Below are 16,270 nucleotides of genomic sequence, written 5' to 3' on the forward strand. Positions count from 1 at the left end.
CAACTACCCCATCATTAACCAGGAAAACTACTCATGTACCAACTTCTTTGTTCAACGCTTTCCGAAATTCATAAATTCCAGTGCCCTGGATGATTATCCACAGCCCTACCAGGGGTAACAATATCTTAGACCTAGTTATTACCAACATGAGTGACCGGTGTTCCACACCTGAAGTCAACTCCTCATTGGTCAGATCCGACTATAAGCTAATCACCCTAGATATCCACATCCTGCCCTCATCCACCATTAAGGAAACCACAGTAAAAACTTTCTCCAAAGCCAACTTCATGCTTCTTAAGACAGAAGTGGCAAACTTCATGACACCCATGCAGATGAACAATACAGTTATGACTGCTGAATCCTACACAAATGCGCTATAAGCACTTACACAAGTGAATGGATCGTGCTATCCCAAACAGAACAAAGATGCTATCCTCCAAACAAGGAAGCCAATGTGGTTGTCCCCTGCCGTAAACAAACTCTACAACAGAAGGAAGAAACTGTTGCAAAAGAGAGTAAAATCCCATGAGTGGAGGAGCTGTCTGGTCAGCCTCAGTAAGAAGCTGAGATCCCTTATAAGATCCTCCAAAGCTAGCTACGAAAACAAAATCATGACTGATTCTAAGGGCAGCCACAAAGCATTCTATAACTATGTCAAGAATCTCAATGGCAACACCCAGATCTGCTCTGCATTACAGGACAACGGCATGAAAATTACAGAACCAACTAATATTGCCAACATCCTGGCAGATAGGTTCATTGCTAACTTTTCCCCCATCTCACCCCCTAAAGGGCCCATATCTATACAGGAAGAATGCAGAGTCCCTGTAATCACATCTATGCAGGTAAAAGCTGCACTCTCTAAAACCAAAAACACAGCATCCATGGGACCGGACATCATCCCAGGCTGCATTTTACATGAACTTCAGAACGAACTGCCTCCCCACCTAAGCACCATGTTTAATCATAGTGTTACGTCAGGCTTTGTGCCCACTGAATGGCACACAGAAAAAGTTATCCCACTCCACAAAGTGGGAGCCAACACTGATCCTGGGAACTATCGTCCTATTAGCCTGATGAGCCTGGACTGCAAGGCCATGGAACGTATCATCATGGAACTCATAAACAAAGACAATGTTAACCTCCAAACTCTGGACCCCACCCAGTTTGGGTTTGTGAAAGCAGATCATGCCTCCTGAACCTGATCAACTTCTTTGAAGCAGTCACCAAAGCCGTAGACGAGGGTAAGGTGGTTCAAACAGCCTATCTTGACCTCGCCAAGGCTTTCGACACCATCCCCCATTCTGGACTTTTAAACTCACTAAACTAGGTATAAATCCCTACATCACAAGATGGGTTGCCAGCTGGCTCACTGACAGAACCCACACTGTAAAAGTTGCAGACTCCAAATCTGACTTCAAACCAGTGACAAGTGTAGTACCACCGGGTTCAATCCTGGGACCTCTCCTGTTTGGTATCTACTTCTCTGAAGTACAGGCTAACACAGAAGGCCTCTGGCTAACGAAGTTTGCAGATGACTGCAAACTAGGATCCATAATCGAGTCCCCAAATGATGTGAACATCCTACAGAAGGGCCTCACTGAGACAGATACCTGGTGTCAGAGGCATGGCCTCAAGCTTAATGCCAAAAAGTGCATTGTCATCCCCTTTGGTAAAAACTCTGTACCCATGAACTACCACATAAATGGCAGTCTACTTAATGCCGAATGTGTGATAAGAGACTTTGGGACCCAGGTGGACAGTAGTCTCTCCTTTGATAATCACATCACCACAGTAGTCAGGAAATCCTTCTATGTGGCACATAAGGTTCTCATCCAGGACAAAAGAGGTCATTGTTCCCCTCTACTCAGCACTCATAAGACCCATTATAGAGTACAACGCTCCTTTTGGAATGTACCTCACAAGACATCTGCAGCAGGTGGAAAGGCCACAGAAGTACCTCATAAAGAGGATTACTGGCCTCAAACAGATGCCCTACACTGACCGTCTCAAAAAACTCCAACTTTACTCTGTAGCATATCACCTACTCTGAGGATATCTCTGCCTAACATATAAAGCTATGTCAAACCCAGAGTGGTTAGACATGCTACACCTAAAGAAATCCCAATCCCCGAGAGCTACACACTCTAGGGACCTAAACCTTGTCACAACTATAAACAGGACATGCTGGAGGAATAGATTCCTGTCCCAGAAACTTCCTATACTCTGGAACAAGCTACCCATCTATGTCAATCAAAGTTCCTCATTAGCACTCTTCAAGAAAAATCTTGATGAGTGGATGGGAAATAGGAAATATACCCCGGGGATCACTTCTGTGGCTCTGCTCAACAGGGGCACAGGAAATTAACTTTCTTGGGTGACGTAAGCCACGGAACCTTGTTGGCTAGGCTTACTTAGGCCCTTGGGCTGATAGCCTAGTACCTATCTATGAACCTATGAACTGGAGACATATTTTATGGGAGTATAATGAGTTGACAGACTTTAAAAAATCCCTGCAGATTACTTTATCAGAAATATTGAAAATTAGTATGACTAAGATAATGATTTTTTAGCTATGATACAGAACTGGAATTATCTAGACATAGTGAGGCCTTGCTGACTTTAATTATGGTGGCTGCCAAGAAAAACAGTTACTAGGAAACGTAAATCAAAGTTTAAACCAACTGTACTAGAAGGATTGAATATAGTAACAGAGATAAAACAACTGGAAATGGTATCTTTAGAAAAGGGTAGCAGCAAATTACATACTGTGGGAACAATACATGCAGACGAGGAACGAGGCTTAAAAGCAGCCAGGATATAATGTTTGACTAACAGACTGGATAGATTAGAAGTGATGCATAATGTTTGCAACTAAAATTATGGCAACATGATTTGTTTTCATTTATATAAATTTATGATCACCTATGACATAAGTGATAATTTAATAAAGATGTTTCTTGTTTTAAAAAAATCTTCTGTTTAAACTGTAGCAAACTGTTTTCTACAAATGTAGCAAACAGTTGCTACAGTTTATACCCTGCCTGCATGGAGTGTTACAGTGCTCAGGATTTAGTTAAAAAATATGTTTTTTTTTTACATTTAAACTATAGAAACATGTTTAGTACAGTGTAACAAACAATTTCTACAGGTTAGACCACACAGGGAGTGCTACTGTGCTCAGGTTTGACAGGAAAAGCAATACTATATTATAAAAACTAGTGTTGGATTAAAGAGCAGTTGGGATGGGCTGATCGTACCCCTCATTACTTTGTGAATGGGGCAGTTGCTACTCTTACCTTGTGCTACTGTCACAGATAATAAACTGTACTTCTGATTGTATATGCACGTCTGCAAAATAAAGCAATTCACTTTCATTCATGAAACCAGACCTAATTTACCTAGATGTAATATAAAGAGGTATCCATTTTGCATTGGTTTAGGGTGCCGCCATTTAATATGCTATGTCAGGCAGAGCAGGGAAGCTATACTGTATAACCAAGCAACAGCATTAGGAAGAATAACAGCAGTTTCTAGGCCTATAGGCAGCTAGTGGTTATACACAGAACTCTGAAAATGTGTGGTAAGCTGCCTTTGTCAACAGGGTTTCACTTTACATAAATCTAATAATATGAATATGTGTACCTGCTTGTATTATTTGTATAGAGACTGTACTGCCAACAAAATAGTCTACAATAACAGGACAACCTTTTGCTATTTATGCTTGTCATTCTGTATGTAAAGAGTAAAACCACTGCAATCACTGTAGTGACTTGTGGTGCCACATTACAGCATTCCTTAGCTGCACATGCGTAGCCCCCTCCCCACTGTAGTAGAGAAGAGCAATATCACTGGTGTTTACTTACATGTCCTCTATGGATTTACTATGAATAAATGTGTGTTGTTTAATTAACGTGAACAAGTGACTGAGAAAGTGAAACTAAATGGTATAAAACTTTCAGAGTGAAACTTCCATGGCAGTGAAACACAGCAAATATTTTTCTTTTCAAGATTTAGCCCACATTGCATATGTGTGTATGTGTGTGTATATATGTGCACACATATATATAAATATAAATATATATATATATATATATATATATATATATATATATATATATATATATATATATATATATATATATATATATATATATATATATACACACACACACACATTCATATAAATGAAAAAAAAAAAATATATATATATATATATGTATATATATATATATATATATATATATAGACTGATATATGCGTGTGTGTGTGTGTGTATATGTGTAATATATATATATATATATATATATATATATATATATATATATATATATATATATATATATATATATATATATATATATATAGATAGATATCGATATGTATACACATATTGATCTACATCAGAAGATTGATGGACCAGAACACTGGCTGTGAAAACATTTTGACCAGATCATTGCAAACTTAAAACGTCAATGGTGCGGAACAATAAAAACAGTTTTGCATAGGCCAAGACCTTATACACCCCCCCAAGCTAATTAAATATCACAACTCCGAGATTGCACTTTAGCAGAGAAAGGGCTAAACTCTAATCCATGCTGTAGGGTGATTTTGCAGTCACCTACTACTGCTGCTGCTTGTTATTCTGAAATGGCGATGTTCCAGCCCATCGTCATTGTCAATCTTCTCACTGATCTGATTTGGTTTCACTATTCTGTCAGTCGACATTTTAAGAACCTGAACTTGTACAGTAGACCTATATATATATATATATATATATATATATATATATATATATATATATATATATATATGTATATATATACATACACATATGGTTTCACTTCAGAATCCTGAAATATCACAATCCTGAATTTTATAAAACTTCATAATCTGGAAGCCCAAAATCCTGAAAAATTCAAAATCCTGAAAACTCAAAATCCTGAATCCCAAAAGACTGAAAACACACAGGTTACATATATTGACTATAGAAAACACAAACCAGATTAAATTCCACCAAAATATAAGTAAGGCGGCAATATATACATATATATATATATATATATATATATATATATATATATATATATATATATATATATATGGGAACACTTCACAATGCCTAAATCCTGAAAGATCGAATTTCATATGTCCGAGATCATATGATCAAACTTTTGGAATCCTGACATTGTGAACGGTGATCTGCATACAGCGCAGAATGGGAGATTCCCCTTTTCCTCGATGTAGTGCGATCTCAGAGTTTGAATATTTAAGTAGCAAGGGTGTGGGGGGTGCGCTGGGCTTGCTCCCTTACAGAAACTTTTAAATTGTAGTTTTTTTTGTTTTGTTTTTTTTGGGAGGGGGGGGTTTGTTTCGGAATTTTGATATTCTGAAACATCGGTTATATGGTCTTGATCATATGAAATTCAATGTTTCAGAATTTCAAGATTCTGAAGTGAATCTGTATATATATATATATATATATATATATATATATATATATATATATATCTACATGATACACACATACACACGTATGTGTGTGTGTTGAATTTATATGTTTGCACAGATGTATGGTAATTTTCTAATTCCTTTTCATTCTGTAGTATGTGTATTGTCCTTGCATTGTTTTTCATATGAAAATAGTATGTTCTGAAGCAAAAAGTGATTTGTACCTTCTGCTAATGAAATGCATCTCATGGTGAGCTGCAGCTAAACTGCAAGGCCTTTAACATGCAAGTCTGCACAGAAAGGATAATTTTCCTATCAGTAATTTGACTACCTCTGCATTGCCGCCAACTGCAAAAGAAATTAATTTTCATGGTTATGTTATGGGATATAATGGCTTATGTGTGTGTTAAAAAAATGAATTATTTCAGCTGTAAGCAGCAGGGTGCCATAAACTGATAATCACCTTCTCATTTTTCGTAGTCATTTACATTACTCTCACACAAAAATTATATTTTCTTCAGCAAAATAATTCAAAGAACAATCCTTAATGTTAATACCTCTTTAGCTCTTTCATAGGTATGTATTGGAGAGTTCCCCATAAAATTAGATTTTTTTTTCTTGGGAATGCTTGTATTTGACAATAGGTGAGCAGTTATAGTCATTCCTTAGGCTACTTCATTAAGACGTTTTATTTAAATGCAAACCTTGACATTTCACATAATGTGAATTATTCAGGTGGTGCAAACATTCATTTTATATTTATGAAGCGCAAATACTTCAACTATGACATGTACTAAGGTACTGATAATAATTCTTTGCTTTTCATTTCTTGCAGGTTTCCCATATGATAAGGTGGTACAGCGAGTGTTATATCTTCAAGTGCTTGATTATGACCGATTCAGTCGGAATGACCCCATTGGGGAAGTGTCTTTGTCACTCAACAAGATAGACTTGACACAGATGCAGACCTTCTGGAAGGAGTTAAAACCCTGCAGTGATGGAAGTGTAAGGAGATGCTTTTCATACTTTACCCTCATACTCTGATATGTGAAAGTCCTAAAGGATCAGAATTATTTTCACGGGGTGGTACACTGTTTATGATATTGTTTCAGTAATTTTGTATTGAAGCTTTTTCATTATCAGGTCCTGCCATAGGTGAACTGGTGCCCTAAGCAGAAAGGCTCCATAGCTTCCTCTGCTGTCTGAGCCATCTGGACCTAATCACACTCCATATTACTTTTATCTCACTTTTTCTCGCAGTGGGCCTTACTCTTCAGTTATTTTCCTGCAATTATTTATTCATTCATCTAACATGTTCTTTTTGAGAAAGACTTCACTCTGATAACTGTGAAGAAAACAAGTGTATTAAGCCAGAGGTTTGTGTCACAATGCCCCCAGACGCCATAGGGGTTAAAGATGCTTTGAAGTACATTTTAGAAAATTTTGAACAACCTTTGTTATCCAGTGATTGTGTAAAGAAAAATTATGATCAAAGGAAGAAATTTAGTCATATTCTTCAACTTTGTTTTTTTCCTGCTCCTTTCTGCACATCCTAACTGAACAAGACTACACTGTAAACTAATCTGGGGACTGCTGAGCCTCCAGAAGGTACGGGATTATAAGTTTTCTGAGGGATATTTTAGAGTTTTTCCCAACCTTTTGATACAGTGATGGCCTGAACAAAAATTATGAGTAACAAAAACAAACTCAATCCATTTTATTCAAGGAGAAGAAATAAGTTGTATTCAGCTTTTAATACTCAAAGCTAACAAAACACCATTTCACAATAATCTGAAAAGATAGATGTTTGAGAAGATACATACATCAGATATCAAAGTACTACCTGCTCCCTAGCTTCCAGTCTCAAAATAGGCAGTCACTATGTGTATCCCTTTCTAATATTAAACTGGGATTAAAATTAAGGCACAAATATCGACAGTCACATATTGAGCTGCTTCTGTTATACTTATAGAAAGCATGCCTCTTTATCGTCTACCCCTCCCAAAGACAGCCATCTTCTGTATACCCTACTAATTTCAGACTGAGACAAAATTGAAAAAAAAAAAAAAAACAAATTGACCATAACATATCTGCAGTCAGACATATAAACAGCAAGCCAGTTTGCTCCCTCCCAAATAGATAGAGACTTGTATATGCATCAGACACTTGATTGCAAGGAAAATAAAAAAAGATAAATCATTTCAGTAATATTTCCAACATGTTAGTTTTAGAGGCAGCACACTGCGGGTCCATGTTCAGCTACCGAAAAGAATAAAATGCGAATGACTAAATCTCAAAAGGAAAAGAGCAAAACAAAAAAAGCCAACAAAACAAATAAATTCCCCAAAACTAGTGTAAAAACAAAAAAAGCGAACAAGGACATCAACAAAAATAAATTAATCAAATGGCCACAGTTAGCCAACAACCAGGAAGTAATGTGATACATATGATAAGCGAAGGGAAACGTTTTAATTTTGCCCTATTCCCCATTGTAGTGCAATCTATGAGTTGGTATATATAGTTGGGGGGGGGTGTCGGGGGTACAGCCCCCCACCTTGGTTGATTTTGTTTGTGATGTTGGCTGACTATGGCCTTTTGATTTTCTTTTTGATAATGTCCTTGTTCACTGCTTTTATGTTTCACTGTTTTCCATTTGAGATTTAGTCATTCACATTTTATTGTTTTCAGTAGATGAGCATAGACCCTTACAATGCTCCTAAAAAAGTTACAGTGATCCTCTGTGTACCCCTCTGAAGTTTGTGAGAAAAGTTAAAGAAATAATGACAGCACTGTCTCCTGCCCGACAGAAAGTATAAATGACTTCTGAGGTTGGGGGAATATTAAAGAAATAATGACATTGTCTACACCTCACCACACAAGTACATCAACCTCTGTGCACTTCTATGAGAAGGGCTGCTTTTAGGTTAGGTGGGGTTCAGGGCAAAGAAAATTACTAAGCCCATGTGAAAATCCACCTATACATCCTTTGTGTGTGAAGGCCACCAGCCCCAGAATTTCTGAATGTCTGGGTATTCTGTGATGCATTTATCCTTTACCTTTTTGATTGATGGCTGTTAAACTGAGCAAATAACAGGATCATTTACTTTCATCCAGGCAAGCTCCACCAAGCAGTTAAACCCACTTCTATGTACAATCCATACTTCTCATTGGGATAAAAGAGGTTGAGCCTGTAATGCACTTCATCTTTGTTCAGACAAACAATTGACACACGTTGAAACATTGCACGTTGCTTCACATTATCACATTAATCCTGCAAAGACAAAGTAATAAGCAAACAGCAGCAGGCAGCTAGTCATTGTCTTCCACAGAAGATAAACATAGCAGTTATGTCTACTTTGTGCATATCAGGTGTCCAGTTGAGTAGCTCATCTTGCTTTTCCCAAATTCCAACTAGTACTACAAGCCAGATGTTGACTATTTAAACTAAGCAAATGACAAGAGTGTCAGTTACTTTCATCCAGCCAACCCCAACCCCCACCAAGCTGTTACAGCCATGATGACAGATGGCTGTGTAATGTTATTTCACCTGCACAGAATGCCTATAGACATTGAAAAATAGGAATGAATGCCCTAGAAAAGTAGGTTCATGCAGTTAAAAATCTGAACATCTAATTAATATAAAATTTGAACGCCAAATAGCACTTAACTGCTTTTACTTTCAATAGGAATGTGAGATACATCTCAAACAAATATTTAAAAAAATAGAGTGACAAAAATGATGGAACAAATTAGCACATTACCAAATAAACAGTGTAAAATATTTAGATTTTAGTAAACTTTACTGCAGAATTCTACAACACAACTTTATTTTTGCTTCAGAAAAGGAGATGCAAAATGTGTGCCCTATTTCATTTTTGTTGCCACAGGTATGTTGGCCATGTAGTCAAGTTTTCTGTGTAGTAGACAGCTTCAAAAATAACATGTGATGGTGATATTCAGAAAATGGCACAAAGGGCTAAATCACGCTTGAAAATAGGCATACCTCCAAATATAGGGGCATCCTATGTAGAGGTAAATCAGGCCTAAAATATGAACATTCCACTGTCCACATTAAAATCAAAAGGCAGAGAAATATTGCCAAGGATATCTCTTTGATCTCTGTAAAAAAAAAAAAAAAACAGTAATAACATGCCACCATGCCATTCCACTCATCAACTATCTGCATATCAGATGTGCTCCACAGTCTGCACAAATAAGTTGCTGTGCAGCTTAGAATTCCAATCAAGTTACTTAACACAAATCCAGAGAAATATTGTCAAAATATTATCTAGTTCATCAATAGATGAACTCTCTCCAGCCAAGATTGTGCTAGACAGTCAAGAGGAGAAGGTTAACACCTGCACTACACCTCAAGCAACTCATAGCCCTTCAAAACCCACACCATCAACACCCACACATAGCAACACTAAACCCACATATGTGGAGGCCCTTAACATTAACCTGCCCAAGCAACAAGGACTTCCAAAGCGGAAAAGCAAACAAACACCAGTCACAACCAAAGTGACACATAGCTCACAACACCAGTGTGCCACCCAACAACAGCCGCTAAGGCAAGACAATGTACCTAACACTTTAGTCATGGGTGACTCTATAGTCAGGCACACTGATGTCCCACTCACCAGGCTGAACAAGGAGAAAATTACAGTCAGCTGCCTGTCAGGTGCCAGGATCTACCACATAATGCATGCACTCAAGTCATTCCACAAGTACAAATATGACTCTGTCATTGTCCATGCTGGAGTAAATGACTTGAAATGTACCTCCCTGAACTACATGAAAAGAGACATGGAAGAGCTCTTGGATCATGTGGCCCTGGCAGGTATGACCCTAGCCCTGAGTAGCATCCTGCCTTCGCCCAGAATTATACCACAGTATAAGGACAAAATGATTGACTTCAACAATTGGCTAAGCTTCTGGTGTCATTCAAAGGAGATCCAGTATCTGTATGCCTGGGAAGACATGATCAACAAACCACGATGCTTTGCCAGAGATGGTCTGCACCTGTCACCCCTGGGATTCAGGTTACTGGCTAAAGCTCTTGCCACCCCTATAGTGACTTTTTTAGGCAAGGTTCAAAGGACAAAACGCCACCATAACAGATACAAGCATGCAAAATCTGAAGGTAATGCCACTCAATGCTAGAAGTCTAAACCTCAAAATGCACTCTCAATAGGCACTCCTAAAAATGGAGAACATCGATATCTGTGCAGTAACTGAGACTTGGTTCAAGGCTCCTGAGAGCACACCTTCAATACCAGGCTACAACTCTTACCACATTTTTTGGCCACAAAACCAAGACCAAAACACTAAAGGTGGAGGAGTGTCCATATTCACACCTCCAAGCTAGTTGCCCAACACAATGCATCTGAATTTCTCCAGGTGCAACTAACACTAGGAAAAAGACTGTAATCCAAATTGTAGCTTGCTACAGATCACCCACCATGCCCCAAGATTCTCACTACACCTTTCTAAACATACTGGAAAATATTAAGATACAACCAAACACCCTAATACTGATTGATTTCAACTACTCTGCCATTAACTGGGAAAACTACTCGGGTACCAAACTCCTTTTCCCAACAGTTCTTGGAATTCATAAATTCCAACACCCTGGATCAACTAATCCATTGTCCCACCAGGGGCTCCAATATCCTAGACCTGGTCATTACCAACATGGGAGTTAGATGCTCCACACCAGTGGTCACCCCCTCATTGGTCAGGACTGACCATAAGCAAATCACTCTTGACATCCACATCCCACCCCCACCCCCCAGTAAGGAAACCTTCTTAAAAAACTTCTCCAAAGCCAACTTCATGCTACTGAAGTCAGAAGTGACAAACTTCATGACACCCATGCAGATGGGATCTGAACGTTTGACTGCAGAATATTACACTATGGCACTGTACGAGCACATCCACTCGTGCATGAATTGTGCCATCCCAAATAGAACCAAGATGCTCTCCCTCCAAAAAAAGGAAGCCAATCTGGTGGTCCCCTGCTATAAACAAACTATACAACAGAAGGAAAAAACTGTTGCAGAAAAGAGGAAAACCCCAAGAGGCAAAAAAAAAAACCCCACCAGCCTCAGTAAGAAACCGAGTTCCCTCATAAAATCCTCAAAAGCTAGTTACAAAAATAAAATTGCCAAATATTCCAAAGACAACCACAAGGCATTCTATAGTTTTGTCAAGAATCTAAATGGCAATGCTCAGATCTGCTCTGAACTTCAACAGAATGGCATTAAATATACTGATCCCAAGGATATTGCCAATATCCTGGCAGATCGATTTAGTGCCAACGTCACCCCCCCTCTCACCCCCTAAAGGACCCATCTCACTACCAAAAGATTGCCAAATTCTGGTAATCATGGCCACACAGGTAGAAACCGCACTCTCCAAATCTAAGAATATGGCATCCATGGGACCAGATGACATCCCAGGTTGTGTACTACATGAACTACAAAATTAACTGGCACCTCACCTAAGTGTCATTTTTAATCATAGCCTCACCTCAGGCTTCGTGCCCACTGAGTTGCACAAGGCTACAGTTATCCCAGTTATTCACAAGGGGGGGATCCACATTGGATCCTGGAAACTACCGTCCCATCAGTCTGACGAGTCTGATCTGCAAGGGCATGGAATGCATTATCATGGTGCTTATAAACAAAGACATTGACAACCTTAAAATACTGGACCCCACCCAGTTTGGGTTTGTGAAGGGCCAATCTTGTCTCCTGAAACTGATTGGCTTCTTTGAATCAGTCTCCAGAGCTATAGACAAGGGTAAGGCAGTCCACACAGCCTATCTAGACCTTGCCAAGGCCTTCAACATCATCCCCCACTCTGGAATCATATATAAACTTACTAAGCTGGGCATAAATCCCTACATCACTCAATGGGTTGCCAACTGGCTTACTGACAGAACCCAAACTGTAAAAGTAGTCAACTCCAAATCCAGCGCCAGACAAGTGACAAGTGGAGTACCTCAGGGTTCAGTCCTGGGACCACTCTTGTTTGGCATCTACTTCTCTGAAGTACATGCCAACACTAAGGGACTCTGCCTAACAAAGTTCACAGATGACTGCAAACTGGGAGCCATTATTGATTCCCCAAATGATGTGGATATTCTACAAAAGGGCATTACAGAAACAGATGCCTTGTGCCAGAGCCATGGGCTCATGCTTAATGCCAAGAAATGTATAGTTATCCCCTTTGTAAAAAAACATGTACCCATGAATTACCACAAAGGTGGCAGTACACTAAACATTGAAAGTGTGATGAGAGACTTAGGGACACAGGTGGACGGCAGTCTCACTTTCCATAACCACATTGCCACAACAGTCAGGAAATCCTTCTATGCAGCACACCTCATCATTAAAGGCTTTTCATCCAGAAAAAAGGAGGTCATTGTCCCACTGTACTCATCCCTCATTAGACCCATTGTAGAGTATAATGCCCCGTTTGGTATGTACCTCACAAGACATCTGCAACAACTGGAAAGGCCACAGAAATACCTCACTAAAATAATCACAGGGCTAAAGCAGATGCCATATGCTGACCGTCTAAAAAAACTCCAGCTATACTCTGTGGCATGTCGTCTACTCAGAGGCGATCTCTGCTTAACATACAAGGCCATGTCAAACCATGATCTGTAGGACATGCTCCACGTAAAGAAATCCCAGTCCCTCAGAGCCACACGCTCCAGGGATCTAAACCTTGTCATCACAATGAACAAAACATGCTGGAGGGATAGGTTCCTGACCCAGAGACTCCCCATACTCTGGAATAGACTGCCCATACATGTCAAGCAAAGCACCTCCTTTGCCCTCTTCAAAAGAAACCTTGATTATTGGATGGGAGATAGGAAATTCATCCTGGGGATCATGTCAGTCGCCCTGCTAGACAGGGGTCCAGAGAAGTAAATATTGTGGGAAGAAATATCCAGGGAATTGTTATGGCTAGGCTTGTATAGGCCCTAAGGCCGATAGCTTAGTACCAACGTATGAACCTATGAACTACCAGTGTAATTAGAAAAAAAAACAGCAATAACACTTATCTCATGGCACCATTCCACTCATCATCTACCCAAACTCAAATCGCAAATCCAGAAAAGATTACCTAAAAGTATCTGGTTGGTCACAGCCTGCATATTTCACAATGACATTGCACTCACCATGCCATTCCCCAATGTCTACAGCATGTCCCCAGTTTTGATGCATTTTCTCAAGTCAATTATTTAAAAAAGTGTGTGTGTGTGTGTGTGTGTGTGTGTGTGTGTGTGTGTGTGTGTGTGTGTGTGTGTGTGTGTGTGTGTGTGTGTGTAAAAGGGATATATCCCTTTCCCCACTGCAGTGCGACCTTGGAGTTAGTATATATAGTTGGTGGGGGGGGTGTGGGGGGCATAGCCTAGTTTGATTTTAATTCTCTTTTTATTGTACATTGTTCAGTAAAACCAGGGTTGCACTACAGTGGGGAAAAGGATATATCCTTTTTATTTGCCTGCAAGTACTACTTGTCAGGCAAATGAGTTTTAGTCAAATGAACTTTCGGGCAAATGAAGGTGACCCCCACACACACACACACACACATATATATATATCTATATATATATATATATATATATATATATATATATATATATATATATATATATACACACACACATATATACACATATGTATATATATATATATATATATATATATATATATATATATATATACATACATATATTATTTTGGGTACCTTCGAGGTTACATTTGAACATTGTGAGGTCTCTACTCCTGTGACCTCAGAATGTTTCAACTTGATGTGGGACGAACATCAAGTTAAGTGGGCTGAGGCACTGGAAATATTTCTCTAAAACTAAATAAATGGGGAAAATCACCCATAGACCATTGAATAGTTCACCTATATGTAAGGCCAGGCCTGTTCATTGTATACCACAGTGTGCTTATTTATATAGGAAATAGCTTAAATGTATGCCAGTGATTCTGTGAAACAGAAACTATTCTGGCTTTGCTTTCTTGTTAAACTATAACCAGGCTACACATTCAAATATTTTTTTCAGTTTTATGACTAACTGCTGGGAACAACTTATATGTTCACTTCAGACATCATGGAACAATAACTTGCTTTTCAGTATGTAAGTTCTACTGAATCATACTATAGCCCACAGCAGCCCTTCTAACTACACCTTAAAGTACTGCATTTACAAATGAAACAGCATACGCTGTTTTCTTTTTAGTTTACAACATATGTAAAGGAGGTATCAGCAGTCTCAGCAGTGATGCAGAATGTTTCTCCCTCTCAGACCTTGATTCAGCCATAAACTTGCTTATTTTTATTTTTTTCATAATCTCTTCTATAACACCCACTCCAGCAGCCACATGGCCATTACACTCTTAACAAGTTTGGAACACAAAATACCATCCTGGCCATCCATGTTCCTTAGCTATAAGTTTTTTTTTTTTCCATATTTCTCCCAATCTCTCCTCAACTCATGTTCTTCTGTACAACAAAAAGGGTGATGAGTGACAGTAAGAGCCACTGAGTGGTGCACTTCATCCTCACTAGCCTGTCCTCATTTTCCTTCCCTTAACAAGTGTCACATGAGAACATTTTTGGAAACGACTGAAAACTTTTATTTTCGAGTATCCTTGACTGTAAAGGAGAAGAGTGTTTCTGCCTCATTCACTTAATTTCCAGTTTGAACCCTTCTTAATGCAGCTTGTCTGCATTTCCCAGAGTCCCCTCTGATCCTGTCCAAGTAGGTTTCATAAGTTAACAACCCCCTTCCTTTTGTATGGGTAAGGATGCCATTCCATGTATTAGATGTCATTGTTTGCTGTCAGCCTTAAAATAAACATTCTGGCTCTCCTTCATAGCCTTATTCATAATTCAAATACGTTTTTGCTGGGTGTTCTATTGTCAACTTTGTCTGTCCACACTTTTTTTCTGTCTTGCATAATGTTACTGTGTTATTCACCACATTCTCAATCATCATTTTATCCAGCTCTACCCATCACAAATTCAGTATTTACTTCTCCTCCTTCTGGATCCTAACCTGTTGTATTCCAGCCTGACAGTAACTATGACAGGTGATTCTAGGATTGCTAACAATCTGACTATTCCTGCAGTTATTCAGCACAAGACCTGCTGAAGCCATCTGCTTTTACTGACTTTAAGCCAATTTCTTTTGAAAAAGATTCATGACATGCTGAAATTTCCACTACTTGCTGTGATTATAATTTTCAGCTCTGCTTGCAACACAAGTAACCGTTTCTTAGGTTTTATATTTGAAAAGTAGAGATGAATAAACTTATCTCAACACTTTTCTACTTCTCTTGTTTACAATCACAAGAACACCATTTATATTTATGATACACCTTTCCCTGGCAATATGGGTATGTATTTTATTTAATTTTGCATCTGCATTTTATAGATGTTTTATCAAAACACAGGCATGTTTATTTAATGGCAGACATCTGGTTATGACTTCATCAAACCCAGCACATTATGAACAAAAGATGATTGATTTTAATAATTGACAGTTTCTGGTGTGATTCTAAGGTGGTGCAATATTTGTCAGCATGGAAGGAGATGGTCAACAGACCACTCTGCTTTGCCAGGGATGGTCTGCACCTCTCCCCTCTAGAATTTTGAATATTAGCTAAAACACTGTCTTCCTCCATAGTGCCTTTTTTTAGGCAATGCCAAACTGAAAGCACGTCCGATATAGCAAATCAAAACCAAGAGAATCTAAAGGTATTACTGCTCAGTGCTAGAAGTCTAAACA

The 16,270-nt window shown here is 38.7% G+C and overlaps 1 protein-coding gene across 1 annotated transcript in view; it reads left to right on the forward strand.

Moving 5' to 3' along the window:
• Window positions 1-16,270, forward strand: part of SYT7 (synaptotagmin 7) — a 1,049,768-nt gene that overhangs the window by 978,419 nt on the left and 55,079 nt on the right. Inside the window, exon 8 of the mRNA XM_044059178.1 lies at window positions 6,287-6,456. Within this exon, the coding sequence (XP_043915113.1) occupies window positions 6,287-6,456 (170 nt within the window). The remainder of the gene's footprint in view (window positions 1-6,286; window positions 6,457-16,270) is intronic.

This window comes from Protopterus annectens, chromosome 17.part0 (genome assembly GCF_019279795.1).
Source record: "Protopterus annectens isolate FY-2018-M chromosome 17.part0, PAN1.0, whole genome shotgun sequence".
NCBI lineage: Eukaryota > Metazoa > Chordata > Ceratodontiformes > Protopteridae > Protopterus > Protopterus annectens.